Source organism: Micrasema longulum, unplaced genomic scaffold (genome assembly GCF_059751315.1).
Source record: "Micrasema longulum isolate JH-2025_06_02 unplaced genomic scaffold, ASM5975131v1 h1tg000728l, whole genome shotgun sequence".
In the NCBI taxonomy this organism is placed as follows: Eukaryota; Metazoa; Arthropoda; class Insecta; order Trichoptera; family Brachycentridae; genus Micrasema; species Micrasema longulum.
In genome coordinates, this window is record NW_028277923.1 from 110,057 (window position 1) to 137,377 (window position 27,321).

The following is a 27,321-nucleotide window of genomic DNA, read 5'->3' on the forward strand; positions in this document are numbered from 1 at the left end:
TCCGCTTCTGTCCTGTCCTGTCCTATACTGTCCTATCCTGTCCTGTCCTGTCTTGTCCCCTTTTGTCTTGTCCTACCTGTCCTGTCTTGTCCTGTCCTGTCCTGTACTGACCTGTCCTGTCTTGTCTTCCTTTGTCTTGTCCTGTCCTCCTCTGTTTTGTCCTGACCTCTTCTGTACTGTTCTGTCCTCTTCTGTACTGTTCTGTCCTCTTCTGTACTGTTCTGTCCTGTTCTAATAATAGTTTAAAATGCTAGAACTCTAATTGAAAATAATAATTAAAATTTAATCCAACTGTCCTACCTAATCTTTTATTTTTTTTGTTCTCTTTAATACTGTAACCAATTAATTGTCTTGTCCTGTCTTTTCCTGTCCCTTTATGTCGTGTTCTGTCCTGTCCTGTCCTGTCCTGTTTTGTAAAAGTTTAAAATGCTAGAACCTTCCTTGAAAATAATAATTATAATTTAATCTAACTGTCCTACATAATATTTATTTTGTTTTCTTTTATATTGTAACCAATTAATTGTCTTGTCCTGTCCTGTCCTGTCTTGTACTGACCTGTCCTGTCTTGTCCCCTTTTGTCTTGTCCCGTCCTGTCCTGTCCTCCTCTGTTTTGTCCTGTCCTTTTCTGTACTGTCCTGTCCTGTTCTAATAAAAGTTTAAAATGCTAATTGAAATTAATAATTATAATTTCATCTAATTGTCAGACCTGATACTTTTTTTTTGTTTTTTTGTTTATATTGTAACCAATTTGTCCTGTCCTGTCCTGTCCTTTCCTCTTCTGCACTGTTCTGTCCTCTTCTGTACTGTTCTGTCCTGTTCTAATAATAGTTTAAAATGCTAGAACTCTAATTGAAAATAATAATTAAAATTTAATCCAACTGTCCTACCTAATCTTTTATTTTTTTTGTTCTCTTTAATACTGTAACCAATTAATTGTCTTGTCCTGTCCTTTCCTGTCCCTTTATGTCGTGTTCTGTCCTGTCCTGTCCTGTCCTGTTTTGTAAAAGTTTAAAATGCGTTCTAGCAAGGTTTAGGAAGGTTCTACTTCCTTGAAAATAATAATTATAATTTAATCTAACTGTCCTACATAATATTTATTTTGTTTTTTTTTATATTGTAACCAATTAATTGTCTTGTCCTGTCCTGTCCTGTCCTGTCTTGTACTGACCTGTCCTGTCTTGTCCCCTTTTGTCTTGTCCCGTCCTGTCCTGTCCTCCTCTGTTTTGTCCTGTCCTTTTCTGTACTGTCCTGTCCTGTTTTAATAAAAGTTGAAAATGCTAATTGAAATTAATAATTATAATTTCATCTAATTGTCAGACCTGATACTTTTTTTTTGTTTTTTTGTTTATATTGTAACCAATTTGTCCTGTCCTGTCCTGTCCTTTCCTCTTCTGCACTGTTCTGTCCTCTTCTGTACTGTTCTGTCCTGTTCTAATAATAGTTTAAAATGCTAGAACTCTAATTGAAAATAATAATTAAAATTTAATCCAACTGTCCTACCTAATCTTTTATTTTTTTTGTTCTCTTTAATATTGTAACCAATTAATTGTCTTGTCCTGTCCTGTTCCCTTTTGTCTTGTCCTGTCCTGTCCTGTCCTGTCCTGTCCTATCCTGTCCAGTCCTATCCTGTCCTCTTCTGTCCTGTCCTGTCCCGTCCTGTTCTGTCCTATCCTGTCCTCTTCTGTCCTGTCCTGTCTCGTCCTGTCTTGTACTGACCAGTCCTGTCCTGTCCCCTTTTGTCTTGTCCTGTCTTGTCCTGTCCTCTTCTGTACTGTTCTGTCCTCTTCTGTCCTGTTCTAATAATAGTTTAAAATGCTAGAACCCTAATTGAAAAAATAATGATAATTTATTCTTACTGTCCTACCTTAAATTTTTTTTTTTGTTTTCTTTAATATTGTAACCAATTAATTGTCTTGTCCTGCCCTGTCCTGTCCTGTTCTGTCCGGTACTGTTCTGTCCTGTTGTGTCCTGTCCTGTCCCCTTTTGTCTTGTCCTGTCTTGTCCTGTCCTGTCCTGTCCTGTCCTGTCTTGTCCCGTCCTGTCCTGTCCTCCTCTGTTTTGTCCTGTCCTTTTCTGTACTGTCCTGTCCTGTTCTAATAAAAGTTTAAAATGCTAATTGAAATTAATAATTATAATTTCATCTAATTGTCAGACCTGATACTTTTTTTTTGTTTTTTTGTTTATATTGTAACCAATTTGTCCTGTCCTGTCCTGTCCTTTCCTCTTCTGCACTGTTCTGTCCTCTTCTGTACTGTTCTGTCCTGTTCTAATAATAGTTTAAAATGCTAGAACTCTAATTGAAAATAATAATTAAAATTTAATCCAACTGTCCTACCTAATCTTTTATTTTTTTTGTTCTCTTTAATACTGTAACCAATTAATTGTCTTGTCCTGTCTTTTCCTGTCCCTTTATGTCGTGTTCTGTCCTGTCCTGTCCTGTCCTGTTTTGTAAAAGTTTAAAATGCTAGAACCTTCCTTGAAAATAATAATTATAATTTAATCTAACTGTCCTACATAATATTTATTTTGTTTTCTTTTATATTGTAACCAATTAATTGTCTTGTCCTGTCCTGTCCTGTCTTGTACTGACCTGTCCTGTCTTGTCCCCTTTTGTCTTGTCCCGTCCTGTCCTGTCCTCCTCTGTTTTGTCCTGTCCTTTTCTGTACTGTCCTGTCCTGTTTTAATAAAAGTTGAAAATGCTAATTGAAATTAATAATTATAATTTCATCTAATTGTCAGACCTGATACTTTTTTTTTGTTTTTTTGTTTATATTGTAACCAATTTGTCCTGTCCTGTCCTGTCCTTTCCTCTTCTGCACTGTTCTGTCCTCTTCTGTACTGTTCTGTCCTGTTCTAATAATAGTTTAAAATGCTAGAACTCTAATTGAAAATAATAATTAAAATTTAATCCAACTGTCCTACCTAATCTTTTATTTTTTTTGTTCTCTTTAATATTGTAACCAATTAATTGTCTTGTCCTGTCCTTTCCTGTCCCTTTACGTCGTGTTCTGTCCTGTCCTGTCCTGTCCTGTTTTGTAAAAGTTTAAAATGCGTTCTAGCAAGGTTTAGGAAGGTTCTACTTCCTTGAAAATAATAATTATAATTTAATCTAACTGTCCTACAAAATATTTTTTTTGTTTTCTTTTATATTGTAACCAATTAATTGTCTTGTCCTGTCCTGTTCCCTTTTGTCTTGTCCTGTACTGACCTGACCTGTCTTGTCCCCTTTTGTCTTGTCCTGTCCTGTTCTGTCTTGTCCTTTCCTGTCCTGTACTGACCTGTCCTGTCTTGTCTTCCTTTGTCTTGTCCTGTCCTGTCCTGTCAGTACTGGACAGTTCCTGTCTTGTCCCCTTTTGTCTTGTCCTGTCCTTTCCGCTTCTGTCCTGTCCTGTCCTATACTGTCCTATCCTGTCCTGTCCTGTCATTTCCGCTGTTGTCCTGTCTTGTCTTCCTTTGTCTTGTCCTGTCCTCCTCTGTTTTGTCCTGTCCTCTTCTGTACTGTTCTGTCCTCTTCTGTACTGTTCTGTCCTGTTCTAATAATAGTTTAAAATGCTAGAACTCTAATTGAAAATAATAATTATAATTTAATCTAACTGTCCTACATAATATTTTTTTTGTTTTCTTTTATATTGTAACCAATTAATTGTCTTGTCCTGTCCTGTTCCCTTTTGTCTTGTCCTGTCCTGACCTGTCCTGTCCCGTCCTTTCCTGTCCTATCCTGTCCTCTTCTGTCCTGTCCTGTCCCGTCCTGTCTTGTACCGACCAGTCCTGCCCTGTCCCCTTTTGTCTTGTCCTGTCCTGTCTTGTACTGTCATGTCCTGTCCTGTCCTTTCCTGTCCCTTTATGTCGTATTCTGTCCTGTCCTGTCCTGTCCTGTCCTGTCCTGTCCTGTTTTGTAAAAGTTTAAAATGCTAGAACCCTACTTGAAAATAATAATTATAATTTAATCTAACTGTCCTACTTATATTTTTTTTTGTTTTCTTTAATATTATAACCAATAAATTGTCCTGTCCTGTCCTGTTATGTCATGCCCTGTTCTGTCCTGTCCTGTCCTGTCGTGTTCTATCCTGTCCTGCCTGTCCTGTTCTGTCCTGTCGTGTCCTGTAACTTTTGTCTCGTCCTGTCTTGTCCTGTCCTTTCCTCTTCTGTCCTGTCCTGTCCTATCATATCCTGTCCTGTCCTGTCCCCTTTCGTCTTGTCCTGTCTTATCCTGTCCTGTTGTGTCCTGTCCTGTCGTCTTCTGTCCTGTCGTCTTCTGTACTGTCCTGCCCTGTCCTGTCTTGTACTGACCTGTCCTGTCCTGTCCCCCTTTGTCTTGTCCTGTCTTGTCCTGTCCTGTTGTGTCCTGTCCCATCCTTTCCTGTCCTCTTCTGTCCTGTCCTGCCCTGTCCTGTCTTGTACTGACCTGTCCCCTTTTGTCATGTCCTGTTTTGTCCTGTCCTTTTCTCTTCTGCCCTGTCCTGTCCTGTCCTCTTCTGTCGTGTCTTGCCCTGTCCTGTCTTGTACTGACCTGTCCTGTCTTGTCCTGACCTGTCCTGTCCTGTCCTGTCCTGTCCCCTTCTGTCTTGTCCTGTCCTCTTCTGTACTGTTCTGTCCTCTTCTGTACTGTTATGTCCTGTTCTAATAATAGTTTTAAATGCTAGAACTCTAGTTGAGAATAATATCTAAAGTCCTGTCCTGTCCTGTTATGTCGTGCACAGAGCACCCAGGCTTGAGAAAAATCACATTTTTAATTTTTGTGTTCTCACCGGGAATCGAACCCGGAACCTTCCGTGCGTGAGTCAAGAGTCTTGACCACTACACCACGGAGGCCGCTTATGCACCATTGGGTGCGAATAAGGGTTTGATGATGATGATGAATATAATGTCATTGTATTATTTTTAATGTTTGTAAATCTAACATTGTGGATCATCGCAATATATAATTTTGATTTGAGAATAAAAAATATTGTTTTGTGATCCACTGTATTTGTTTACACAACCGAATATATGTATTATGTATGTTTACTTGTTAAAAAACCCTAAAGAGGGAAATGTTTTGTAGCCGAAACTAATCAGTTGTGTGAACACATAAAGTGGTTTACAAAAAAAGTGTTTTTAATTATCCTTTTTTTTGTATAATTTGATTGTTTTAGTAATTTTGTTAATTTTTGATTTTCTGCTTACTAAAGTTGAAGGCGTAAACAAGGACTCTTAGACTCGCATAAGTTAATGTTTATTGTATGCAATTATTCCTTTATAATGTCAACATAATGATTCAAATAATATGTACATTCAAATTAACAATGCACTGGCCTATGCACTATTGGGTTCTGATAAGGGTTTGGTGATAATGTATTTAAATTTTACCGAAGCATGTATAAATTTATTTTAAAATAAATAAATATCCGTTTTTATAAACGATAAATCGATATTATTATCGAAGCTAACTCTTAAAAGACTGTGCTGAATAATCCCTTTGCAGCCGGTGGTGTAACACAATGTGACCACAAGCATAAGTCGAGATATTTTGAAATGTAAGCTAAAATACCAATTTATTTACAATGGTATGTGTTAAAAATGATATTTATTCAAAGATGTTACATAAAAAATATAAAATTAAAGCATATTTATGCAAAATAAAGTTAGAAATTGTGTTCATTCCTTTTAAAATCCCGCCAGCAAGCGCTGCCGCCCGCGTCTGGTTGTCGACTGAATTCCGAATTACACTTACGACTGAATTTAGCGAAAATAGATCAACCGGGAGACTAGAAAGTATGCTATGCTAATACAACTCTTATTTGAATGCAAAAAAGAATATCAATTTTTTATTGCAAATAAATACTAGATTTTATTAGAATAAATAAAAACGCTGTTAAAACATATTCTTAGAATAATATTGAAATAAAACCTAAAAAAATAGCAAAAAAAACTTGTAAGAAATAAAATAATAGTACGTAATACGTGATATAATCAAATCATAATTAAACATACACAAAAATGACAACGTAAACACGTTTTGTAAAACTAGTTACGAACAAATTTTTTGAACACTTTAAATGAAATAACTTTGCACATCCTTGGGTACACTTTCACTTATTTGTTTGACCAATTAGCGCTTCCATCCTCTAATGCACATCTTCAGACTGGCGAATATTATACAATGTAAGGATGATTTATAGAAATCAAAATATTATCTTAAGTGTGGAAATGAGTGGAAGTGTACCAAGTATTTTTGATTAATAACTTATATGTAAATGTATGTAAATATTACATCATTACAATGAAATTTCATCAAGAATTGTCAAAAAATAATTTTAATCAGATAAATTGTGAATAAATTGTAGAAACATTTCGGGAACACGGTGTGTTAAATACAGCGTCAGCTCAGTATACTACAAAAAACTTCACGCGACTGATGTGTTCTGTGTCCCACAAGTGGTATAATTCTGTATCGTGCTCTTTCGGTATTGTTTTCTCGGTCACTCAAGCTCCGCCCCTAACGAATAGTGTCCTTGTCGGTCTTCTGATATGCTATATTCTCGTGCTCTTTCTTATAAAATTTAATAAACCACTTATATTACTGGCATCTCTTTCGTTTGTTTTAATTTATTTTACAAAATGAAGAAATTGTTTTTTATAGAAAAAGCCCGTGCATTTTTTATAAAAATGTTTCCTTATTTTGGTGTAAAAAAGTCCATATAAGGATTACAAAAAATATGAGTTGGTTATTTAAAAAAATAAGAGAGTTATTAAATGTTTTTTACCCGAGGTAGACATCCGTTACCGCATAGCCACACATGAGCTAATTAAAACGAATAATGGCGGTACATCACGTTTCCACCAACACATTCGTAAAAACTCTTTGAGATGTTATGAATATTATAAAACCGGTTGATATAATCGAATATTTTTTATCCGATTTTTTCGAAAAAAATTGATATTGATTTAAAAACAATATTTTCCGAATAATTAAAACTTAAAACTGCACTAAAAAGTTAATTGTATTTATTTTATACCCTCTCTAATTTGTATTGAAAAATAATGGGTTATATTGTTCATTTTGTTTAAATATATGTATTTCATTAGTGTTTACATGTAGTTGACGAAAAATAAGAAGTATATTTTTTTCTTTCAATGTTTCTGTATTTTATTTTTCATTGTTTGTAAACCAAATAAATAAATAAATGTCAGGCGGGATGGGATTGCTATGAAGACGATAAATATTATTCAATAATACGCTAATTAGCAGCGCAGTTCATTTAATTTTCTGTGCAATTGACTTAACGGTTCCTAATTTATCATTTCATTTGTGAATAAAAAATAGCAGATTTAAGATATATGCGAATATCTATAAGTAAAACATATAAACAAAATTTAAATAATAATACGTTGTGAATAAAAATACTCATTTGGTCATGTTTTTTACAATTAAAGGAACATTATGAAAATTTCATTGAATGTATTTAATACGTTTGTAATTTTTCTACCTGTCTAAATCACTCTAGAGCTAACAATATATTTGAATACTGAAAAATAACACAGTGTTTTTTTTATTTAGCTAATGAAATAGTAAAACAAATCAATGCCACCTAAGCCAAATAAAAATATATCTATCTTTGCTATTTTGCCAATAATTTAGAGTTCTGCTTGATCAATTTCAAATATGAAATTCAATTTTAAAAATACATGTTTGGTTTTTTATACAGAAACATAATTTTAGTTAAGTTTCATTAATTTATCATTTTTTGACACTAAATCTGGATATGAAGCTAGAAATAAAAATTAAGTAAGGCTGCCATTTAGTAAGAAAACGAAGACACAGAACTCGTTGATGCACCGAGCTGGACAGTTTAAGGAAATTCCATTAGAAATAAGACAGCAAAAAAATACCTCCAAAGTATCGAATATTTCAATATAAATATATTGAAATATTAAAAATAAAAATATGGAAACAAAAATATATATTAGTGTACACTTTACACCATTTATATAAATAACATTAATAACTATCACTTTCAAAAAGATTTAAGTTATATTTTTAATTGCGACACTTTTGGATTTGCTATTCGACTTTTCGTGTTATAATATTTATTTATAATTCGGAATGGTCAATACTTTTCAGAAATCTTTTTCCGAACTTCGTTGAGCGAAACTTCGGTACATGAAGATTTCCTGAGTTACGCGTTATTATTATTATTTTCGAAATATTATTTTATTATAAAATTATTTTATAGAAATACACCATTCCTTTCTCAACAGTCCCCTTGGTAAAACCTGTGTGAAGGAATATGTTTTTTTTTTTTTTTAAATAGCTATAACAACAAAAAACATTAGAAAAAATATCTAATTAAAAAACACTTTTTTCTAAAGAGAAATGACCAAAAAATAGTTTTTACAATAATAATAATATTACAAGTCCAATACATAAGTTTTTGTGTATTTTTTTACTTGGTTTATACAATAATGCATTATAAGAATAGGCATATTTATATTATATATTTTTTATTAATATTTTTTCTTTCATTCTTCATACTTCATAAGTATTTTGAAAAAACAACGCATTATCCATAAATAAAAAGTCGATTGCGGGAATAATCTGATTCGGTTATTCGAACTATTAATATTGATAATAATCGTTTGCGATTAAGCCACACCCCAACAGATTTTGGCATTATTTTGTCTGGCAGACCGGGTCGTGTTCATTTTACAACGCGTGTGAAAAGGTAACAGATTTTGTATGCGTTTGCAGGATAAGCACGGTAAAATATCGGGTCGTATGGATTTGCGTGGCATGTGTGAAAACGGCCATCAGTGTTCATTTACTATGTGCCTACATACAGAACTGCACATAACCTGCATAATATAGGCTGCGGATTCAAGGCGCAACATCATAACTTGAATTAGTTTTGGAAATTTCATTTTTAAAGGAACTTAAAGATATGTTATTAATATCAATACAATTTAATTTCTGATCACACATATTGCAAGTTCTATTTACAAATGAATTCTGAAAAGATTTAGTGGAACATTTAATCAAATATAAAAAGTACTCTATAATTAAATAATTAAAATATAAGGTACATTATGAGAAAGTTCAGAGGTTTTCATAATTTTTTTATTTATCTTGAATTTTGTAGTTTTGAAATTACACCGTGTGTGACGTCGCAAGTTCTCTACGGTGAGTTCTGCTGGTTGATGAATTATGCTTACCGTAAACCGGAAAACTATCAAAACATTATATTATTGGTTGATTCACAATAACTCGTGACGTCATTCAAATTAGATATATTAAAAAAAACATTAATTATTAAATAGTTGGATAATTTAAAAGCGCCATTTTTGTGAAAATCATTTCAAGGGCGCTGTACAATTAATAAATATCCCAGTACGTCTTGCAGCTACAGAGCGCATGGACGGTTGGGATTCTAGTTCCTCGTTTTCAATTAAGATCAATAAAAAATTATAACAGATAGGAGCTAGATTACAGGACGTCTTGCAGCTACAGAGCGCATAGACAGTTAGAAATTTAGCCCCCATTTACACATTTAAAAAATTGACAAGTAAATTTAGTGTATTACAAAATAATAATAATATGAATAGTAAAAAGGAGTAAGATTATAACACGCCTTGCTGCTACTAAGCGCATAGACGATTGGAATTCTAGACCCCGTTTACAAAATTTAGGTATTTTAAAGTTGATATATTAAAGCTAGATAACCAATCATCGTGCAGCTACAAAGCACATGGATGAGAGGAATTCTAGCAAAGTTAAAAAAATATCAATAAATTTATAAAAAATAGAGTATAGTAGTAAATTGGTCAAGTGTTCATGCCAAGAAGTAAGCAATAAAAAACTAAATAAATCAAACACTGTTTCAACTCCATGGTTAACAAAGGGAGATAGATGTCCGAAGAGAAGCTTTTGTAGACAGTAGGTAGATACCGTCGCCATGTGGTCCGCTGGCTAGTAGATAGTTTCTGGAAACGCACGTGTGTAGTACTATTATGCCTTTTGTTCCAATGACTTGGTGTCCATTTTGGTCCGTATTATTTCGTTTTATGAGACGCAACATTCCTGTTCAAATTCACATTTTTACATGAATATTACACAAACGCGTGTATAAGCGGTTTGATTTATTATTTTGTAAATTATTAGAAGGCAGATATTTGAAATATTATGTATTTATCAATAAATGTCAGTTCACTTTTAGTAGCACTGTTGTAATTTTTTAATTATGGGTGTAGTGTTCTAAATAGCAAAATTAAGGTACTTTCGCGTCAAAAACTGATGCATTCTTAAACGGTTTTAAAGGATTCAAATAAAATTTTATGATTTTAAGGTTACAGACGCACTATTTTTGTAAGTTTCCATTGTTCACTATTTGTCACATATTTTGTTAAGAATAAAGTATAAAACAATGCTATTAAATAAATAGTCTTCTTTTTTCCACTGTTTGTTGAAACATGACTACACTACTACACATTATTATTTTATGTATACATTTTCGAGAAACTTCGCGGTACAATTAAATGCTCTAATTTTTACCGTGTGTGAGAAAATATTTTTTACATTTGATTTCCTGTAGGACTGAACTTCCTAGATCACTTTTTTTATCTTATTAATTAAAATGATCTAGGTAACTTGTAATTATTGGTGTAGGTATTTGGAAAATATAATATTATTTCGATAACGGCAATGATATAACTAAAATATATAATGAGGATAACTCATTCTAAAAGTTTAAGATGATACGATTTAATATATTTGTTTTGCGGGTGCTTCATACTGGGGCATCATCAAAAATTTCTCCATCAGCCAATGGCGCAAAGGAAATGGAGCTATTTTAAATAAATTATAATAAAACGTATATCTGAGGGGTTCGTGTTTGTATTGGGTCAAAGGATCCTTGTCAAGGAGGGCGGAGAAGAATGCCTCTATCAGGACAGGATCCTCGGAGAATTCCGGATCCTTGGGGTTTTCTCCAACTTGGTTCACGTACTTAGTGAACCTGTCAAAATAATCTCCGTAGAAGTCCAACTGTTCTTCAGTCATAGAAGATCTCATCTCTGCCGTGTATTTATCTTGCTGGGACAAGATATTGGTAGATGCAATCATACGGCCTGGAAAATAAAAATTAACATACGATTTAGCACAAGAATGAATTCTCATCGGAAGGATCTTTGATATTCAATGGAATTCCTCAGGGATCCCATTTGGGCCAAATATTGTTCAACCTATATTATTAATAATATTCTAGATCATTGGTGAAATCTAAAAACCTGTAGTCGCTTATTGAATCCTGATAATTAAGAACTTTCAAAACATTCATATTGTTGTTGTATCAAAATAAAAATTCATGTAAGAAACAAGTTTGATTATCATCATCATCATCATTCCATGTCCGCTCCCAATTTGAAGCATATGGTGTCCACTAAGAGCCTTCAGCAATATTTCGCAGCAGTCTCCTGCAATGGTCTCTTCCCTTAGACAAAATCCCGACTTGCTCACTCTTTTTGAAAATGGCTCTCGTTTCGGAGAACGTATATGTTCATCCAGGACATTGAACACTCTTGGAGCCACAAAAGAGAAATTCTTCCGAGAAAACGTCGTACGTGTTTTTGGAATTAAATAATTCAAATTACAGGAAAACCTCGTACAAGTGAAAGCAGAATTGCTGGGATCTTGTAGCCGTATGACCAGAAATGTGTCAATGACTCTTAAAAAAAAATGCGTCTTATGTCAAGTACCTTCATGAATTGGAACAATGTCTCAGATGGAAAAGTAAGGGGACATCGAAGCATTTATCTAAAATCACCCCTTTAAATGAATATTTCATTCAATCATGTCGGGAATCGAACCCTAGACCTCTTGCGTGGAAGGCAAACGCGCTGACCATAACACCACAAGGCCGACAAAGTATCACCGTGTTCCAATATGACGTTATTTTGAACAACATTATAAGTTTTTCCAGATTTTTGTAGACAAGGACTGGATTCAACTCCCCGGGGAGCTGTAGATGCCTAGACTTATATATTACATTCTCTAAAATGTTCTTCATCTCTGTTGTAATATTTTAATATTAACAGCTCCTTGCGAAATTGAAGCCAGTCCTTGGCTACAAAAATTTGGATGAACTCAAAGTATTGTTGATAAATCCACCTGGTCCATGAAGAAGTATAAAAATTGAAAAATAAAAATTTTGGCATAAATAAACGTTTCAGCTCTTCAACTTCAAAAACATCCACAGATGAAAGAATTTAAGGAATATAGATTTTCAAATATGGGCAGAATGGTGAATGTTGTGTAAAGTGGCAACTTAAACCAGCCAATGACAGGTCATAAGCCCTGTAGATGCCTAGACTTCTATATTACACTCTTTTTTATTTATTTTAATTTAAATTTTTCATTGATAAACCCTTACGGGTTACATACATTTAACAAATTATTTTTACTTTTGAAATTCACATTCTACTGTTAATTAATTTATTTATTTATTTATTTATTAACGGACATTGTCCATGTATACAATTTATAAGGTTTAAATATTACAATAAAAGAATAGTTTAAAACATTTAAAGAAAAAAAGAAAGAAGCATTGACAAACATAAGGGACATCGAGACAAGATCTGGACTATTTATTTAGTGCTCGTTTAAATCGTTGTAAACTTAAACCAAAAAAGTCCAGATCCTGTCTTGAGTTAACAATACGACAAAGGCGGGTCATTGGAGAATTTAGGCCATAGTTTGTTCTATGCTGATCGATGAACAGTACTTCATTGTTTCTCAATCTACGAGTCGGAATATTGAATTTAATAATAATATTTTTAACATCTTTTGTAAAGGTTGTCTGAGTCTTTTGTTTCGTTTTGTCTAGTAGTTTATTGTATAATTTCAGTCCATGGTTTATTAGTCTCGATTGTCCTTTTGTCGTTTTAGAAGGTTGTATATGATATTTTTCTGATATTCTCGTATTGTGTTCCCGTTTACTACAGTTTTTTTCGAGTTTTAATTATTCGTTTACAATTACATCAATGTTTCATTACAATGTTCTTCATCTCTGTTGTAATATGTTGACGTTATTGTGTATAATTGATAGTTTAAATTTACCCGGAACAAAGTCCACGACGGAGACTCCATAGGGTCGCAGCTCCATGCGAAGCCCTTCCGCCCACGCGCGCAGGGCCGCCTTGCTGGCCGAGTAGGGGGCCAGCGCCCGCAGCGGCTGGCCCGCGCAGTGGCTGCCCACCGCCAGCACGCGCGGCTGACGCCCAGTAGTGGCTGGTCATAAGTGGACAACGTTCATTTGTAATAGCAGCAGGAAGAATTTAAGTTTCAGATGACTCTAAACGAAAATATTAATAGATGGCGCTTTTATTTTTATTTATTTATTTTTTTTATTTTTATTTATTTATTTAAAGAAAACAACAGCCATTACAACAAAAAATACAGTATATACAAAGAAACCAAAATTTTAGGCCAATTATAGTTTTCTATATAAAAACTAGATAGAATGTAAAAAAATTTAAAAAAAGCGTACCTGTATTAAGCCACTCCGTATCATATCACTTGCAAAAAATAAAAAAATTAATAATAACTAAAAGTACAAAATTTAATTTATTATTATAATTTTTAAATAATTTTTTGAAAAAAAATCATTTTACGGATCCCCACGGAGTAGCTTCAGATCAGCTTTTCCTCTTAGACATAAATACAAATGTACAAGTATATAACAAATTATCATTGTTTATTGAAAAATGCCCCTTTTACGTTTATTTTTTTAGTGGACATTTTACAAAACTTGGTTTGCGGAAACTATAAACAACGAATGACTTGAACAAGCAGAAGAATTTGTGTATCTGGGAAGCATGTTTTCAAGAGATTGAAGAGTAGAAAAATATGTTGAAAGGAGAACGCGTTGAACGCGGGCAACAAAATGAACGGCGCACCAAGCACAGTAATTGCTAATAAAAATATGTCAATCGAAGCTAAACTGGCAGTGCCCAACGGAGTTTTAGTCCCAACACTAAAGAAGGGGTCTCTGAGATGGTCATGTAGAACGAATAGACGAATGGCAAAACAAAAATATGTGGCGAAAATGAACGGTAACGTGAGATGAGGACGACCTAGGAAGACGTGGCACTATCAGATAAACCAAAATCTTAAATCTGGTCATGTCAAAAGCAACAGAACCAAAGGGCATGTATGACAAGATGTATACATGTGGAAGAAGCCAGGAATGTATTCCAGGATAGACGTGTGTGGCGGTCCATTCTCTCTGCCTACTCCTACGGGGAAATGGCGTTATGTTAATAGTAGTAGTAGTAGTAGTACACTATATTCATTGTAACAAATACCATAGCAATATAATTTAGGTCTTTTTCACAAAATGGTGTTAAAAAAAAATGATTAGTTTTTTTTGGTTTTGTACACCATTTTGTGAAAAGGACCGAAATTATATTGTTATGGTATTTTTTACGATCAATATAGTGTAATGTGTCCGCAAAACAAGTTTTATAAAATTTAAATCGAAAATAAACGTAAAAATGGCATCTATGAATAGTTTCATATTTTCGTTTAGAATCACCTTAATAGTCAATAATTGGAAGATCTGTGCGCTGCAAGTACTCCGGATGATAGTATTAAAATAAATAGAGATTTCTACAAAATTTTAATAACAGATTTTGATGGGGTCACGTTAAGAGTTGTTATTTTTTCACCGCCAGGGTTTGGCCAGTGTTGTCTTGATACGTTAATGTATGTACTCGTATCCCACCGTATTTTGGAATGCGAAATGTTTTCTGTAGTTTATTTGTGTATTACCAGCAATATACTGGTTCCGAGGCGTGTATTGTTTGTTTATTTTTTTTTCGGGGACATAACATGCAGTCCAGTCTCATACCTTTATGAAGACTTATTTCTTCACCAACATGAAGGAAACTAGATAAAAATGGTAAACACAGGTCACATGTAGACTACAGTGAAGGGTACAACGAAAACTTTCTTAATTTTAGGGATATCTTATGCATTTCACGTGGTTGCGCCACAGTCACTATATTTATTTTGTATTGCACATTTACTAGGTTACGGCGTTCAATTTATTGCTACCTACTGAGCTCTAGTTTGAATGTTGCAATTATACTACTGTGGGTAAAATATTTCTCTTTTTGGCCCAATAGCAACTGAACTGTCATCAAATGTTCACGTGATTTTGATATTCTCGATTAAAGCGCGATCGCTAGCGCTTTTTTTTAGCTACCTATAAGTCATTATAATTCGCTGCGTTGTGCTATCGTATGAATGAATTAATTAATTGTGATGATAAACTCCTATGTCTGTGTCAACTAATTGCTCGTCCCAACTCAACACAGGACTTTTAGTCCCATGGAGTTGGGACTTATGTCTAAAATAATGTGTAATAAACTGTCTTTAAGTAAATAAATAAATCAATAATCAAGTACCGACAAGTGCCAATCTGACCACAGAATCTGATAGAGCCTGCCGCGAGAGAGGTGTTCGATCATTAAGGTTGGAAGAACCTCCTGTACAAGGTAGGTAATTGCGTTATTTTGTATTGTAAGTAAATAAAGATAACGCATAGCCATTCCGCGAACCACTAAAAGCACTAAAATTCAAGCGTCCGTCATCTGGCAGTTATGGCGATCATTATGTACTGAAATAAATTGTTATTAAAACAATTTCACTACCTGTTCTGCGGAGCGCAGGCAACAGGGCGCGAGTCACGCGCCACGCGCCTAGCAAATTGACCTGAAGTTGACGCTCCGCCAGCGTCAGTGGCTGCCACTCGAACTCGCCCATGACCATGATCCCCGCATTGTTGACCACAGCGTGCAGAACTGATGTAAAAACAACAATAAAGCAACGATTTCTTTAGAGAGTGGTGCTGTCATCTAGCGGTGAGTGACGTCGTTGGCCGTACACACCAGATAACGCTGATTTTTTAGAGAGCGTTGAATGTGAGTAGAACGTCAAAAAGCGAAGCCATGATTTGCAGGGCGGACGTCAAAACGGAACTAACAGTTTGGGAACGTTTTTTCTTGTGTAGCGGTGAATATTTTTGTGTATAAAATGGGTACAAATGTGATTTAGACTATCAAAAATGAAGTTTTGATTGATTTATGAAAAGAAGAAAAATAGATAAATAAAATCAGGCAAAATTTGCACACATATTTTAAACGCACACTCTGCAGGATGATATTTAAAAATCTCGCTCTCCTCCAAACGATAGTTTTGGAGTTTTTAAAGTTTGTTTAAATTGTCCATTTTCCGCTGCAGTAGGTCTTAGTTCTTTAAACATAAGTTTTTAATTGCGGCCGCTTGATAACGACATAGCTTTCTTTAATTTGACATCTCTGGTCACCGTTAAGACGACCGTATTGTTACGCCCACTGAATCCCTGCTTATCACGGCCGCTAGATAACGGCACCACTTTCTTAGGAAGCCATAGCTTAATCAATGTCCATTTGAATTCTTCAATAATAATTTTTAGACGTTGTAAATATTTCATGGTAAGTACTGGATTAAACCTGAATGGGGTTTTGGCATAATGACTGAAAATATCTCGACAAATAAAATAAGATAACGCACCATAGCCATGATTATTTGCTAGGAGCTGTTCCACATAGTCCTTCGCCCTCGCGACGCTGTCGTCCTGTGTGACATCCAGCTGCAGCAAATGCAGGCCTGGGTCGGGCCGCGCCCCCAGCAGGCGGCCTCCCGCGCCCTTCGGCCCCTGCAGCAGCCCCGCCACCACCGTGAGCCCGCGCTCTCGTGCCGCCCTGGCTAACCACAGCCCCAGCCCGCTATCGCAGCCCGTCAGCAGCACCACCTGCGAGGAGTGGGGCGTCAGACGGGTGCGGAGCGCCAGGGCGGATGTGAAGCGGTACCACAACATGCTGGAATCAATAACATGGAAGCCCTTGCCAGAGACAAATTGGAGATATCTGAGTATATACCACCTTTGCTGATGAAGGGTTAGAATGAACTTTATAGATACAGTCAGTGTTGTGAATAATTTTAGTAACCTTTCTATAAAGGTATCTATATACAGACTGTGCTGGTAAAGAATTAGAGTTGACTTTATAGGTCGAGCCTGTGTTGGTGAATAATTTTAGTTACCTTTCTATAAAGGTATCTATATACAGACTGTGCTGGTAAAGAATTAGAGTTGACTTTATAGGTCGAGCCTGTGTTGGTGAATAATTTTAGTTACCTTTCTATAAAGGTATCTATATACAGACTGTGCTGGTAAAGAATTAGAGTTGACTTTATAGGTCGAGCCTGTGTTGGTGAATAATTTTAGTTACCTTTCTATAAAGGTATCTATATACAGACTGTGCTGGTAAAGAATTAGAGTTGACTTTATAGGTCGAGCCTGTGTTGGTGAATAATTTTAGTTACCTCTATAGATATTGCCTGTGCTGGTGACGAATTAGAGTTATCTTTTAAGATATAACCAGTGTTAGTGACGAATTTACCTTTCCCGTAAAGTCAACACAAGTAAAAAAAAAATATAATCCATTACCCAAAAATAATTATGTTTAAACACTCGTTTTTTTATCTACTGATCCAAATTTAACACACGTTGTTCCCATTTAGATATTTTTAAGACAATTTTTTTTAAAACTAATAAAAAATGTTTTTGTGTAAGTTTTGTGAAAACGCCATCACTACGTTATCGACCTATTCATGATTTGATTAAATGAAAATACCTACATATTTATAAACCAGTGTTTTTAATCTATAACTTCATAAATATAACATTATATTATATTTTTACTATTAAGAATCGCAGCGAAATTCAGACGAACGCAGAAGCATCCTGCGTATATTGTATTACCATATCATTAGCAACTAATAAAGCAATAGTTGTCCATGTCACGCTCATAAGCGCGTCTGAGCGCGAGAGAGACAGAGATTATTTTCATAATGCGTATGTCGTGCGATGTCATACCATGGGCTTATTTACGGATAATACACAATGCGTATGTGTTAGTCTAGCGCACGCGCCAGCTTATAAAAATCCACCAGTACAGCCTGTGCTAGTTAAAAATTATACACATAATACTAGAAAGCTGATGGTTGTGTTTCTTTTGTAGTGTGAGATAGTAAATATTATTATTTTATGACTAAAAGCGTAATTTTCGTAAAATTTACCTCAGGAATGCTGTCTACGTCTTGCAGCTACAGAGTGGTTGAAATGTCAGTTTCTCATTTACAGATCATAATTCAAATGAACCATTTGATAAAAAAAAATTACTAGTAGAATCTACTATATTTTACTGAAAAGATATATCGCTGACCTTAAATAGCTACTCGAAATTCACACAATACGTATCACTGTTCGAATAAGACTGATGCCTATATCCATGTAAGTTTGTTTTGCATCTGCTTGCATATGGAAATATAATCTTCTGATGTTTTGTCCAGGGGCGCCTGTGCCAGATCAATTTTTCCTTTCGCGTTTAATTTATAACTAAAGTCTGTTCATTATTACAAGAATTTCCAAATAAACAAACCAGCCGCGTGATATCCGACGGAGAAAAGCATATTTCACACATATCATCTTGATCTAAGCGCGTCTATCTTGGTATATATTCTTAGTTTCTTCCACATTCATGAATTTTGTTTTACATGCCCTTCGGTTCTGTCTGTTTTGGGTTTATCTGATCATGCCACATCTTCCTTGGTCGTCCTCATCTCACTTTACCGTTAATTTTTGCTATATATAATTGTTCTACCATTCTTTCGTCGTCCATTCGCTGTACGTGACCAAACCATCTCAGAGACCCTTTCTTAATCTTATCAATTATACTTGACTCAGATTTACACTATCACCTGATTTCGTCATTCGTAACCCTGTCATACATTGATTTCCCACACATTCGTTTAAGAGATCACATTTCAACCGCGTTCACTCGGCTTTCATCCTTCCTCTGCCAGTTCCATGTTTCATTTCGATACATAAGTGTTGGGACTAAAACTCCGTTGTGCGCTGCCAGTTTAGCTCCGATTGACATATTTTTACTAGCAATTACTGTCCTTAGTACTCCGTTCATTTTGTTGCCCGCATTCACTCTCCTTTCAACATCTTTTCCTACTCTTCCGTCTCTTGAAAACATACTTCCCAGACACAAAAATTCTTCTACTTGTTCAAGACATTCGTTGTATATATTTATTATGTAGTCAGTAACCACACTTCCCCTTTCAAATACCATCACTTTTGACTTAATTTCGTCTATCGCCAATTCGCTCTCCGGGCATACTTCACACTTTCATTTCTTTCAAAAACCAAAAATCTAAAAATATTGTCGATATGTCGAATCAAATGTGATGGATGGAAATAGTATCCAACAAATAAGATAAATAACTGTAACTCCACGCCCTCCTATGTACAAGCGTAGAGATAGTGCCAAGCCAGCAAAATTGTATATTTTGTGCACCTAATCATTGTGTTGATCTTTTTGTACATTATGCATATATCGATAGCGTGAGAATGTTTTATTTATGTTATCCTAGACTCAACCATATTAAACAGAAGAGGTAAATTTAAAAAATGTATATATTTTATGTTCAAGCAAATATTAAATTGGGCATTTTATTTTTCCCATAAATAATCAAAAAATAATGACGGATTAAAAAAAAAATACATTCTGAAGAAATAAGATCATTTAATGAGGAACTTCAGCCCTACGGGAAATGAGGAAGTTCAGTGGTTTTTAATTTTTTTTTATTTGTTAACAGACTATTAAACTAAGTCAAAATTTAAAAAAATAATTTTATATATCGTATTATCAGCGCTACGATTTTTTCAAGTTTTGTAAAGTCATGTAACGTCAGAGGTTCATTTCCGCTTATTCTTATTCAGTTCTTCCCATTGGTCCAGAAGCGACAAGCAGACCGGAAATCTTCCATAGCTCTCAGATCATAGGTTGATTCACATGAACCAGTGACGTCATTCAAATTAGTGCGTTTTTATTAAAATATTTTTGATTTTTTTTTTGTACATTTTCAAGAAACTTTGTGCTCTAATTTTCACCCCGCGCAAGAAAACATTTTTGTATCCAATTTCCCATAGGGCTGAAGTTCCTCATTGAATACAAAAAATTATTTCTTGTGCGCGGTAAAAATTAAAGCATTAAATTGTACCGCAAAGTTTCTTGAAAATGTACAAAAAAAATAATAAAAAATATTTTATTGAAACGCTCTACTTTGAACGACGTCACTGATTCATATGAACTAACCAATGATATGAGAGGTGTGAAGGATATCCGGTTTGCTTATCGTAAACGAACCAATCGGAATAACTGACAGTGAAAAACCTCTGACATCACACGCGGAGTTATTTCAGAAATACAAAACTTTGTAAAATCATAGCGCTGATAATACGATGTATAAAAAAAATCGGCTTAGTTAATTAGTCTATTAACACTGAACTTCCTCAATGTATGGAGAAAATTTATGAAAAAAATTCTAAAATTGATTTGAATAAAAAATGAATGACTTATAGATTTCCGGTTGACGGGAAGCCAACCCACCAATAAAAAAAAACTCACCGAAGAGAGCTATTGACGTCACAGGTGGAGTGATTTCAAACACAGAACTTAAAAAAAATAATAGCGCTAATAATACGATAAATAAAAATATATTTTTTAAATAGTTTTTGTTTAGTTTGATAGTCTATTAACAAATAACTAAAAAAACACTGATCTTCCTCATTTTTCTATGGTGTCTAGTTTAGTCCGCTATTTTGCCTGTCGCGTGTTTTTAGTGACATATTTTTTTACAATTTCTTTTATAAAGTTATACGGGTGTTCTTTAAACCTTGTCACATCCGAAACCACGATGATCAGTATGGATAAGAAGACATATTAGCATATTAAAAAAAATATTTAGAACAAAGAAATTTAAAAAAAAAATATTTAAAAAACAAATGGTTGCTTACTTCTGCAGGGGGAAGCGAGGGGAGCGTGGGCGCGCGGTTGTCGGCCTATCAGAAACCTCCCCCCTATTCGTTTCTCCCCGCAGAAGTAAGGAACCATTTGCTTTTTTTGATGTTATATTTTTTAAAATTTTATTCGTTCTAAAAAAATATTTTAAAGCGCCAATACGTCTTTTTCTTATACTGATTATCGTGTTTTCGGATGTGACAGGGTTTATTAATCACCGTGTATTTAACATAAATCTCAGGCACCAAGGCTTTAAAATTTCCTATAATATATTTGATTTCTTATTGGTACCTTAAGAATAATTTTTATAACGCCTGTGTCCGGGTGGATTATGGGGAAATATAAAATACTACGAATACCGAAAAAAATATATGAAAGTGATTTAGAATAATTAATTGTATTTTCAAAATCAATGTGGATATTGAGGAAAAATGCTTTCATATAAAACTATATAAAAGAAATTGTTAAAAAAAATTGTCACTAAAAAATGCGACATGTTTGGCATTGATAGCTGTGACGTCAAGATTCGTGAGGATGTTCCATAAAAATTTTAATGGCTAGGAACAAAGTTCAAAATAAACATGAATCGTAATGTAATTCAGAATTACGAATTTGAAAATAATTTTTATGTACTCTATTTTTGTATACTCATATTTTAGTTCTTAGAGGATTGTATCAAGGTGTATGTGCTTTTTTTCCGTTTTAAAAATACGTGTTTAAAAATGATTAAGAAATATTTGCGTTCATTATAACTTACCATATTGTGGGGGGCATTTTGACGAGTTGTGAGTAACTCATTATTAGAAAATGAGAATCAAGTTGTGGAAGAGCGGGGTTCGAACTTTACCCTGGTCCGTGATACTAACTTCTGCCCTGATTATATATTCCCAGAATCCTCTGAACTCTTTAAGTTTTTGCTGCTTTTTTTTTCTCGTATGTATTTAGTTTTCCCCCTTTTCTTTCCTTTGTTCCTTTTTCTCTCTCCTTTTCCACATTTTCTTTGTAATTTAATACGTATAAAATAATGTACTAATTTTTTTAAAATGTTAATACGTGCAAGCCTTATCTCCCAAATTAAAAACAGCTGTCATTTTTAATTAATTAGGTTATTTTTTAAATACTTTATTTTAACATGCGTATGTATCATTTAATATATATTTATGGTTTTCAGTACAAAATTTTGACCAATCTCTTCTTTTGATCAGTCTGTTTTTTGGTTAGCTGGAAGAAAATTGCTTTTAGCCATAAGTCCGCCAATGTACTTGAAGTTTTAAATAAATAAATAAATAAGCACGGGACCACAACCACGATCTTCATATTTCATGGCCGTATTCAGAGACAAAACTCGAGATGAGGAATGTACATTCTACTGTCCTCACCTTCATGTTATTCTCGAACTTATAAGATGAGAATGTACTTTCCTCACCTTGAGTTTTGTCTCCGAATATAGGCACTAGTCTTGCGCGATTTCGTACATACATACTTACCTATTTCCTTAAAGTCAACGCCACCAGCTAATAGAGTCGCTCATACGGGCAAAAACCATTATGTGATTATCAACCACGAAGTTAGCTACAGTTTACAGCAATACAACGGGCCGTCGAGAATTGCAAGTGGAAACCGAACGTTGTTGTTGAACTAAAAACTAAACCTCAAATTTGGAACACCTTTGTTGTACGCGATGAAGTTAAAGGGCTTCTCAAACGAAAAATTAGTGTGAGCTTATTGTTTTCTTAATGTGTCAATATTAACATAACAATAAACATAAAATAAACCTTTTAGAAGTGTAAAATCACTTCTGATCTGGATCCGGATAGGGAAATTAGACGCAGAATAGATATAGCACGATCAGCATTCAATGGCATAAAATCATTCTTCTGCAGTGATAGTCTTAATTTAAAACTGAGACAGAGGATGGTCACGTGCTATGTGTGGTCAATACTGCTCTACGGGGTTGAAACGCGGACTCTCAAGGTGAACTCCATGAACTGATTAGAGGCTTTTGAAATGTGGCTTCATCGGAGAATGCTAAGAATTCCGTGGACAGGTTTAGTGACCAACGTGGAGGTGCTGAGATGAGCCAGTGCCAAAAAAGAACCACTGTCCTCAATAAAACAGAGAAAACTCGCATATCTGGGCCATATCATGCGCGGAAGCAAATATGCGCTTCTACAGCCGATTATGATGGGAAAGATCGAGGGAAAGCGTGGAGTTGGAAGGCGACAGATGTCCTGGCTGAGAAACATCCGCGACTGGACGGGAGTGCGCGGGGTCGAGGCGCTGTTCCAGTTGGCGCAGGACCAGAATGCCTTTTCTAGAGTGATCGCCAGCGTCGAGGAGACCTGATATGGCACAGAAAGAAGACGAAGCGTTTGGTGATTTCATACGATCATTAAAATCCACAAGGCGCGATAAAATAACATGGGTGGATTGCTTTTCATTGAATCATCATTTATTTCATTATTTTCAGATAAATAAAGTCAACAATGATTAAATTACGCAATAAAAATTAGGTTTTAAGATAGACCAGCGAAGTTTCTAAATAAAAATTATGATTATTTATTCAATGGCAGACAAACGTACTAACCAGTATAATGCTGACTAATCTTCACTCGATTTCATCTTTCAAGATTTTTACCTTAGAGTATGCAGTAAATAAATAAAAAAGAAAGCAGTTGGTAAAACGGATAACTTTGAAACTGGGGTTGCGGGTTCGATTCTCGCCAGTTGCCAGAAAAAATCCGAGAAAGTTTTTTTCTCAATTGGTCTGGGTACTGTGTTGTATTTTTCATAACTTCCTTCCATGTCCTGTTTTTTCCCACCTGCTGACAATCCTCTAAAGTAGAGGCTTAGCGGGTTATTCCTTTAAAAAAAATCAATCTACCCTAATTCTGACACGTATGAAACAGGCCTTTGTAGGTAGGGTGATTTCTCTCTTGCTATTTTCCCTTGCTATTTGAGCCAAGTTTTGACCAATTGTTTTTGCTGAAAAGGAGAAATAATAAGGAAACATCAAGTTTTGCTGCCATACTTAATTTACTTACTAAGTTAAATTAATAAATATGTTTATTTAATGAATAAGTCACCATAACTTTATATTTCCAATTATATATTTCTGTATTTGTACCTTACTGTCTAAATTCATCTTAAATTTTTAAATAAATTATACATAATATAACATATATATTTTATAAATATAGCATTTATATTTAATTTGGATATTTGCGATTGATTTTATACCCGTAAGGAGACAAATGGAACTATATAAAATATTTTCTAAATTTGTATATTATTTATTATTATACTCTTTTTAATGGATTCTAACAATCAATAATAATATACATACCTACATATTTTTGCAAATGACGTCTATTCTAATAAACTAAAAACGAGTCAAGAATCAAGAAAATACATTTGACAGATATTGACAAATCTACAAAGCAAAAGCTGAAATTATTCGTGGTTCCTTAAAACAAAACAAAAAGATTGACTAGAAGAGCAAATTGGCTCATGTTTTCAAATGCTAAAGATGTTGTCTCAAAAGTTTTCTCCAAGTTGCATGTGATGTTGATGACTTTATCTCCCTTAGTACTAGATTTACCACTTCCCCATTTCTTAAAAGCGTTTTTAAATATTTATTTTGTTGGTTATATTTAGTTGTTGAGATGTTATTAAACGTGCTTTGTTTCATTGTAGTTCTAAATATGCGCTTTTTAAACAGATTTTCATATTGTTTAAGTCCCGAATTGAGTTTTAGTAACTCCTGGGAATAAAATTCATATGTTTTATGTGATTTATACATGAAAAAGTTCATTACTAAGGTAAGGTTCAACATATCAACGAAGTTTTTTTATTCTCAGGTATGATGCTATCAACATAATTAATTAATTTAAATATTGGACTATTCATTTCTTTATTTAATAACAAAAGCACTCTTGCGTCATCTTCATCGAACGTTTGTCCACGATTGAAGCGCACTGTCATAATGGGCATACCTCGTATCGACCTCCCGGTATAGTGTTTAGCGCGGTTGCCTACCATGCAAGAGGTCTCGCGTTGACATGAAATATTGATTTAAAAAGGTGTTTCTACACTAGAATATTCCATAGTTCCTGCACTAGCTCTAAAGCGTATGACTGGTCATCTTAACTTCATTTATGTAAGAAAAAAATGACAAGATACGCTGTTTTTGGTGCACCAATGCAGTGCCCTACGCACCGTTGGGTGCGGAAAAGTGATCCCGATGATGTCATAATCGGCATAATAAAAAATAAATCACACAGAAATTTTAAAATTAATTTGAATCAAGAAATCACGGTAAATTCGGAATTTTATTTTTAAATCTTTGAAAGGATGCACAAATTAATACATTTTGTTAATTAATTTATTTTTAAGGTTTAGATATATATCTAATGGAATTTTAATGCCGATTCAATAAATAAATATACAAAAACAGGAATCAACTTGAGAGACAACCCGTGCGACAAAAACAGAAACCACGTAAAGGCTGTTCATTTAAAAATACATTCATAATATCGAAGTATTTTTCTAGATTGAGTTATTTTGTAAACAATAAACATAGTTTAGACTAAGTATGAATTGCCTACACGTGTGTTGAGAATGCGTATTAAACTTATTAGGCTTACTAATGTACCAAATACAAAAATAAAAAAGTTTTTTCAACCTTGCAACTTTTCCCGCATTTATAGAGTATCTTATGTACTCGTGTGGCTGGTACCGAATACACAAACTACCGTATAAATAGTGTTACTGCTTATGTCCCTTCTGGGTTATATAAATATATTTGCTTTTTACAAATCCAATTTACACTGTTGTCAAAAATATATATATAACACTTTATGTATACAGCGATGCTTATATTCTTACACGTGAATAGAAAATAACAGTAATAATTAATTCAACTTCCTTAAAGAGGAAAATATCCGCGATTCGGATTTACAGTATGCTGGGAAATCTATGTTTTATTCAGAACATGAATCAATCACGTGCAAAATACGTGTTATGTAGTACAATACAACAAAAATACTCAGACATTAGGTAGGTACACTTGTGGAACACACAAATTCTGTTCTTGTAAGGTCAAACAGGAATGCAGCCATTTTACGTACATTAAAATGGGGATTTTTAAATTAGAAACATTTAACGCATGTTTGCTGATAATTTAATCTATATTTTACTGATATAATATAAATATGTATGTATCTTTTAATTCCCATATCACATTCCATGCCATTGCGTTTGATTTTCCATAATAGTTTAATTTACTGCAGTTTAGACTTGCAGTTGGGTGCAGAGCTGTTGAATATGGGTACCGGATCTCCCGAAACTAAGATCTTTCCCAAAGTGTATTCCCATCCGGTCCTGCTGGCCAGATATTTTCCGAGGTCTAATTTATCAAAATGTATTTGAAAAATCATTTGGTTGAATGACAGCCCCGTTTGAATTAAAATAATGTATTCAATGGAAATAAATTATTATTGTTGCATGGTCTAATATTAAAAGATTTGTTTATTTAAATTTTAATCGACTGATAAGAAATAAAGCCATATTTGACATAACCCAATAAATATGTAATCACGTGACAAATAATAACATAAGATTTAACCTATGGTCAAGAATAACATTATGACACGTTAAATTGTATGATATTTTCAATATTGACTTTTAAAATGTTATAATTGAATTTCCATTGAATACTTAAATATTTTTAATAAAACCGCTTAGGTGTTTACGCGGTAGATCTTATTCCTTAAATATAATCATCCCTTTAGGGACTTCTAGAAGGTAGAATAATTTCTACTGAATTTATTTTCAAAATAATTTTATTATTATTTTGAATTGCACAAATGATTATGTAAAACAAATATCGTCCCAAAGCGTTATACATTTTTCTACTTCTAAAGCATCGACATCGATATAATGTTTTCTTTTGGTAATTGTAAATTGGTTCAATCAGAAAAAAAAACTATAAAATAATTTAATTTCAATGATTTTTACAAAGGATAAAAAACATCCTTTTTTAGTTAAATAACGAAAACGTTTACAAAAATACTTTCAATGATTTTTTTAATTCAAAAGTGATTTAAAAGTATAAAATTTATTCGATGACAGCAGAATAAGGCTGTTTTCACTTTGGTCAAGATTAAACAATGCATCGAAATAGTTAATAAATAATACAAAAGGATTTTTATCACTGCAATATTTCACAGTCCCCGCAACGAAACATAAGTAAGTAATGGCCATTCTTGACATGTACATTTGTACAACAAATTATTAAGATAGCTCGATTGGAGTACCAATCCATTTCCTTAGGAACCATTGAGTGTGGATGACGAGGTTTGTTTTCTGCTT

The 27,321-nt window shown here is 33.9% G+C and overlaps 1 protein-coding gene across 1 annotated transcript; it reads right to left on the reverse strand.

Annotated features, from left to right (window-relative positions):
- Nucleotides 1-10,267: 10,267 nt before the first annotated feature.
- On the reverse strand, nucleotides 10,268-18,333 carry sro (SDR family oxidoreductase shroud). Its single transcript, XM_088230050.1, has 5 exons — nucleotides 18,158-18,333; nucleotides 16,589-16,896; nucleotides 15,688-15,837; nucleotides 13,091-13,261; nucleotides 10,268-11,103 (listed from the first exon to the last, which is right to left on the reverse strand). The coding sequence occupies exons 2-5, from the start codon at nucleotides 16,893-16,895 to the stop codon at nucleotides 10,739-10,741; spliced, it is 993 nt and encodes a 330-aa protein (XP_088086176.1). The 5' UTR covers nucleotide 16,896; nucleotides 18,158-18,333; the 3' UTR covers nucleotides 10,268-10,738.
- Nucleotides 18,334-27,321: the final 8,988 nt, after the last annotated feature.

Coding starts and splice junctions, on each gene's coding strand:
- sro (XM_088230050.1), bottom strand. CDS start 16,895: ATGTTGTGGTACCGCTTCACATCCGCCCTGGCGCTCCGCACCCGTCTG. Junction 15,838..16,588: donor AGCAAATAATCATGGCTATG/GTGCGTTATCTT, acceptor TTTTTACATCAG/TTCTGCACGCTGTGGTCAAC. Junction 11,104..13,090: donor CGTCGTGGACTTTGTTCCGG/GTAAATTTAAAC, acceptor TTTATTTTCCAG/GCCGTATGATTGCATCTACC.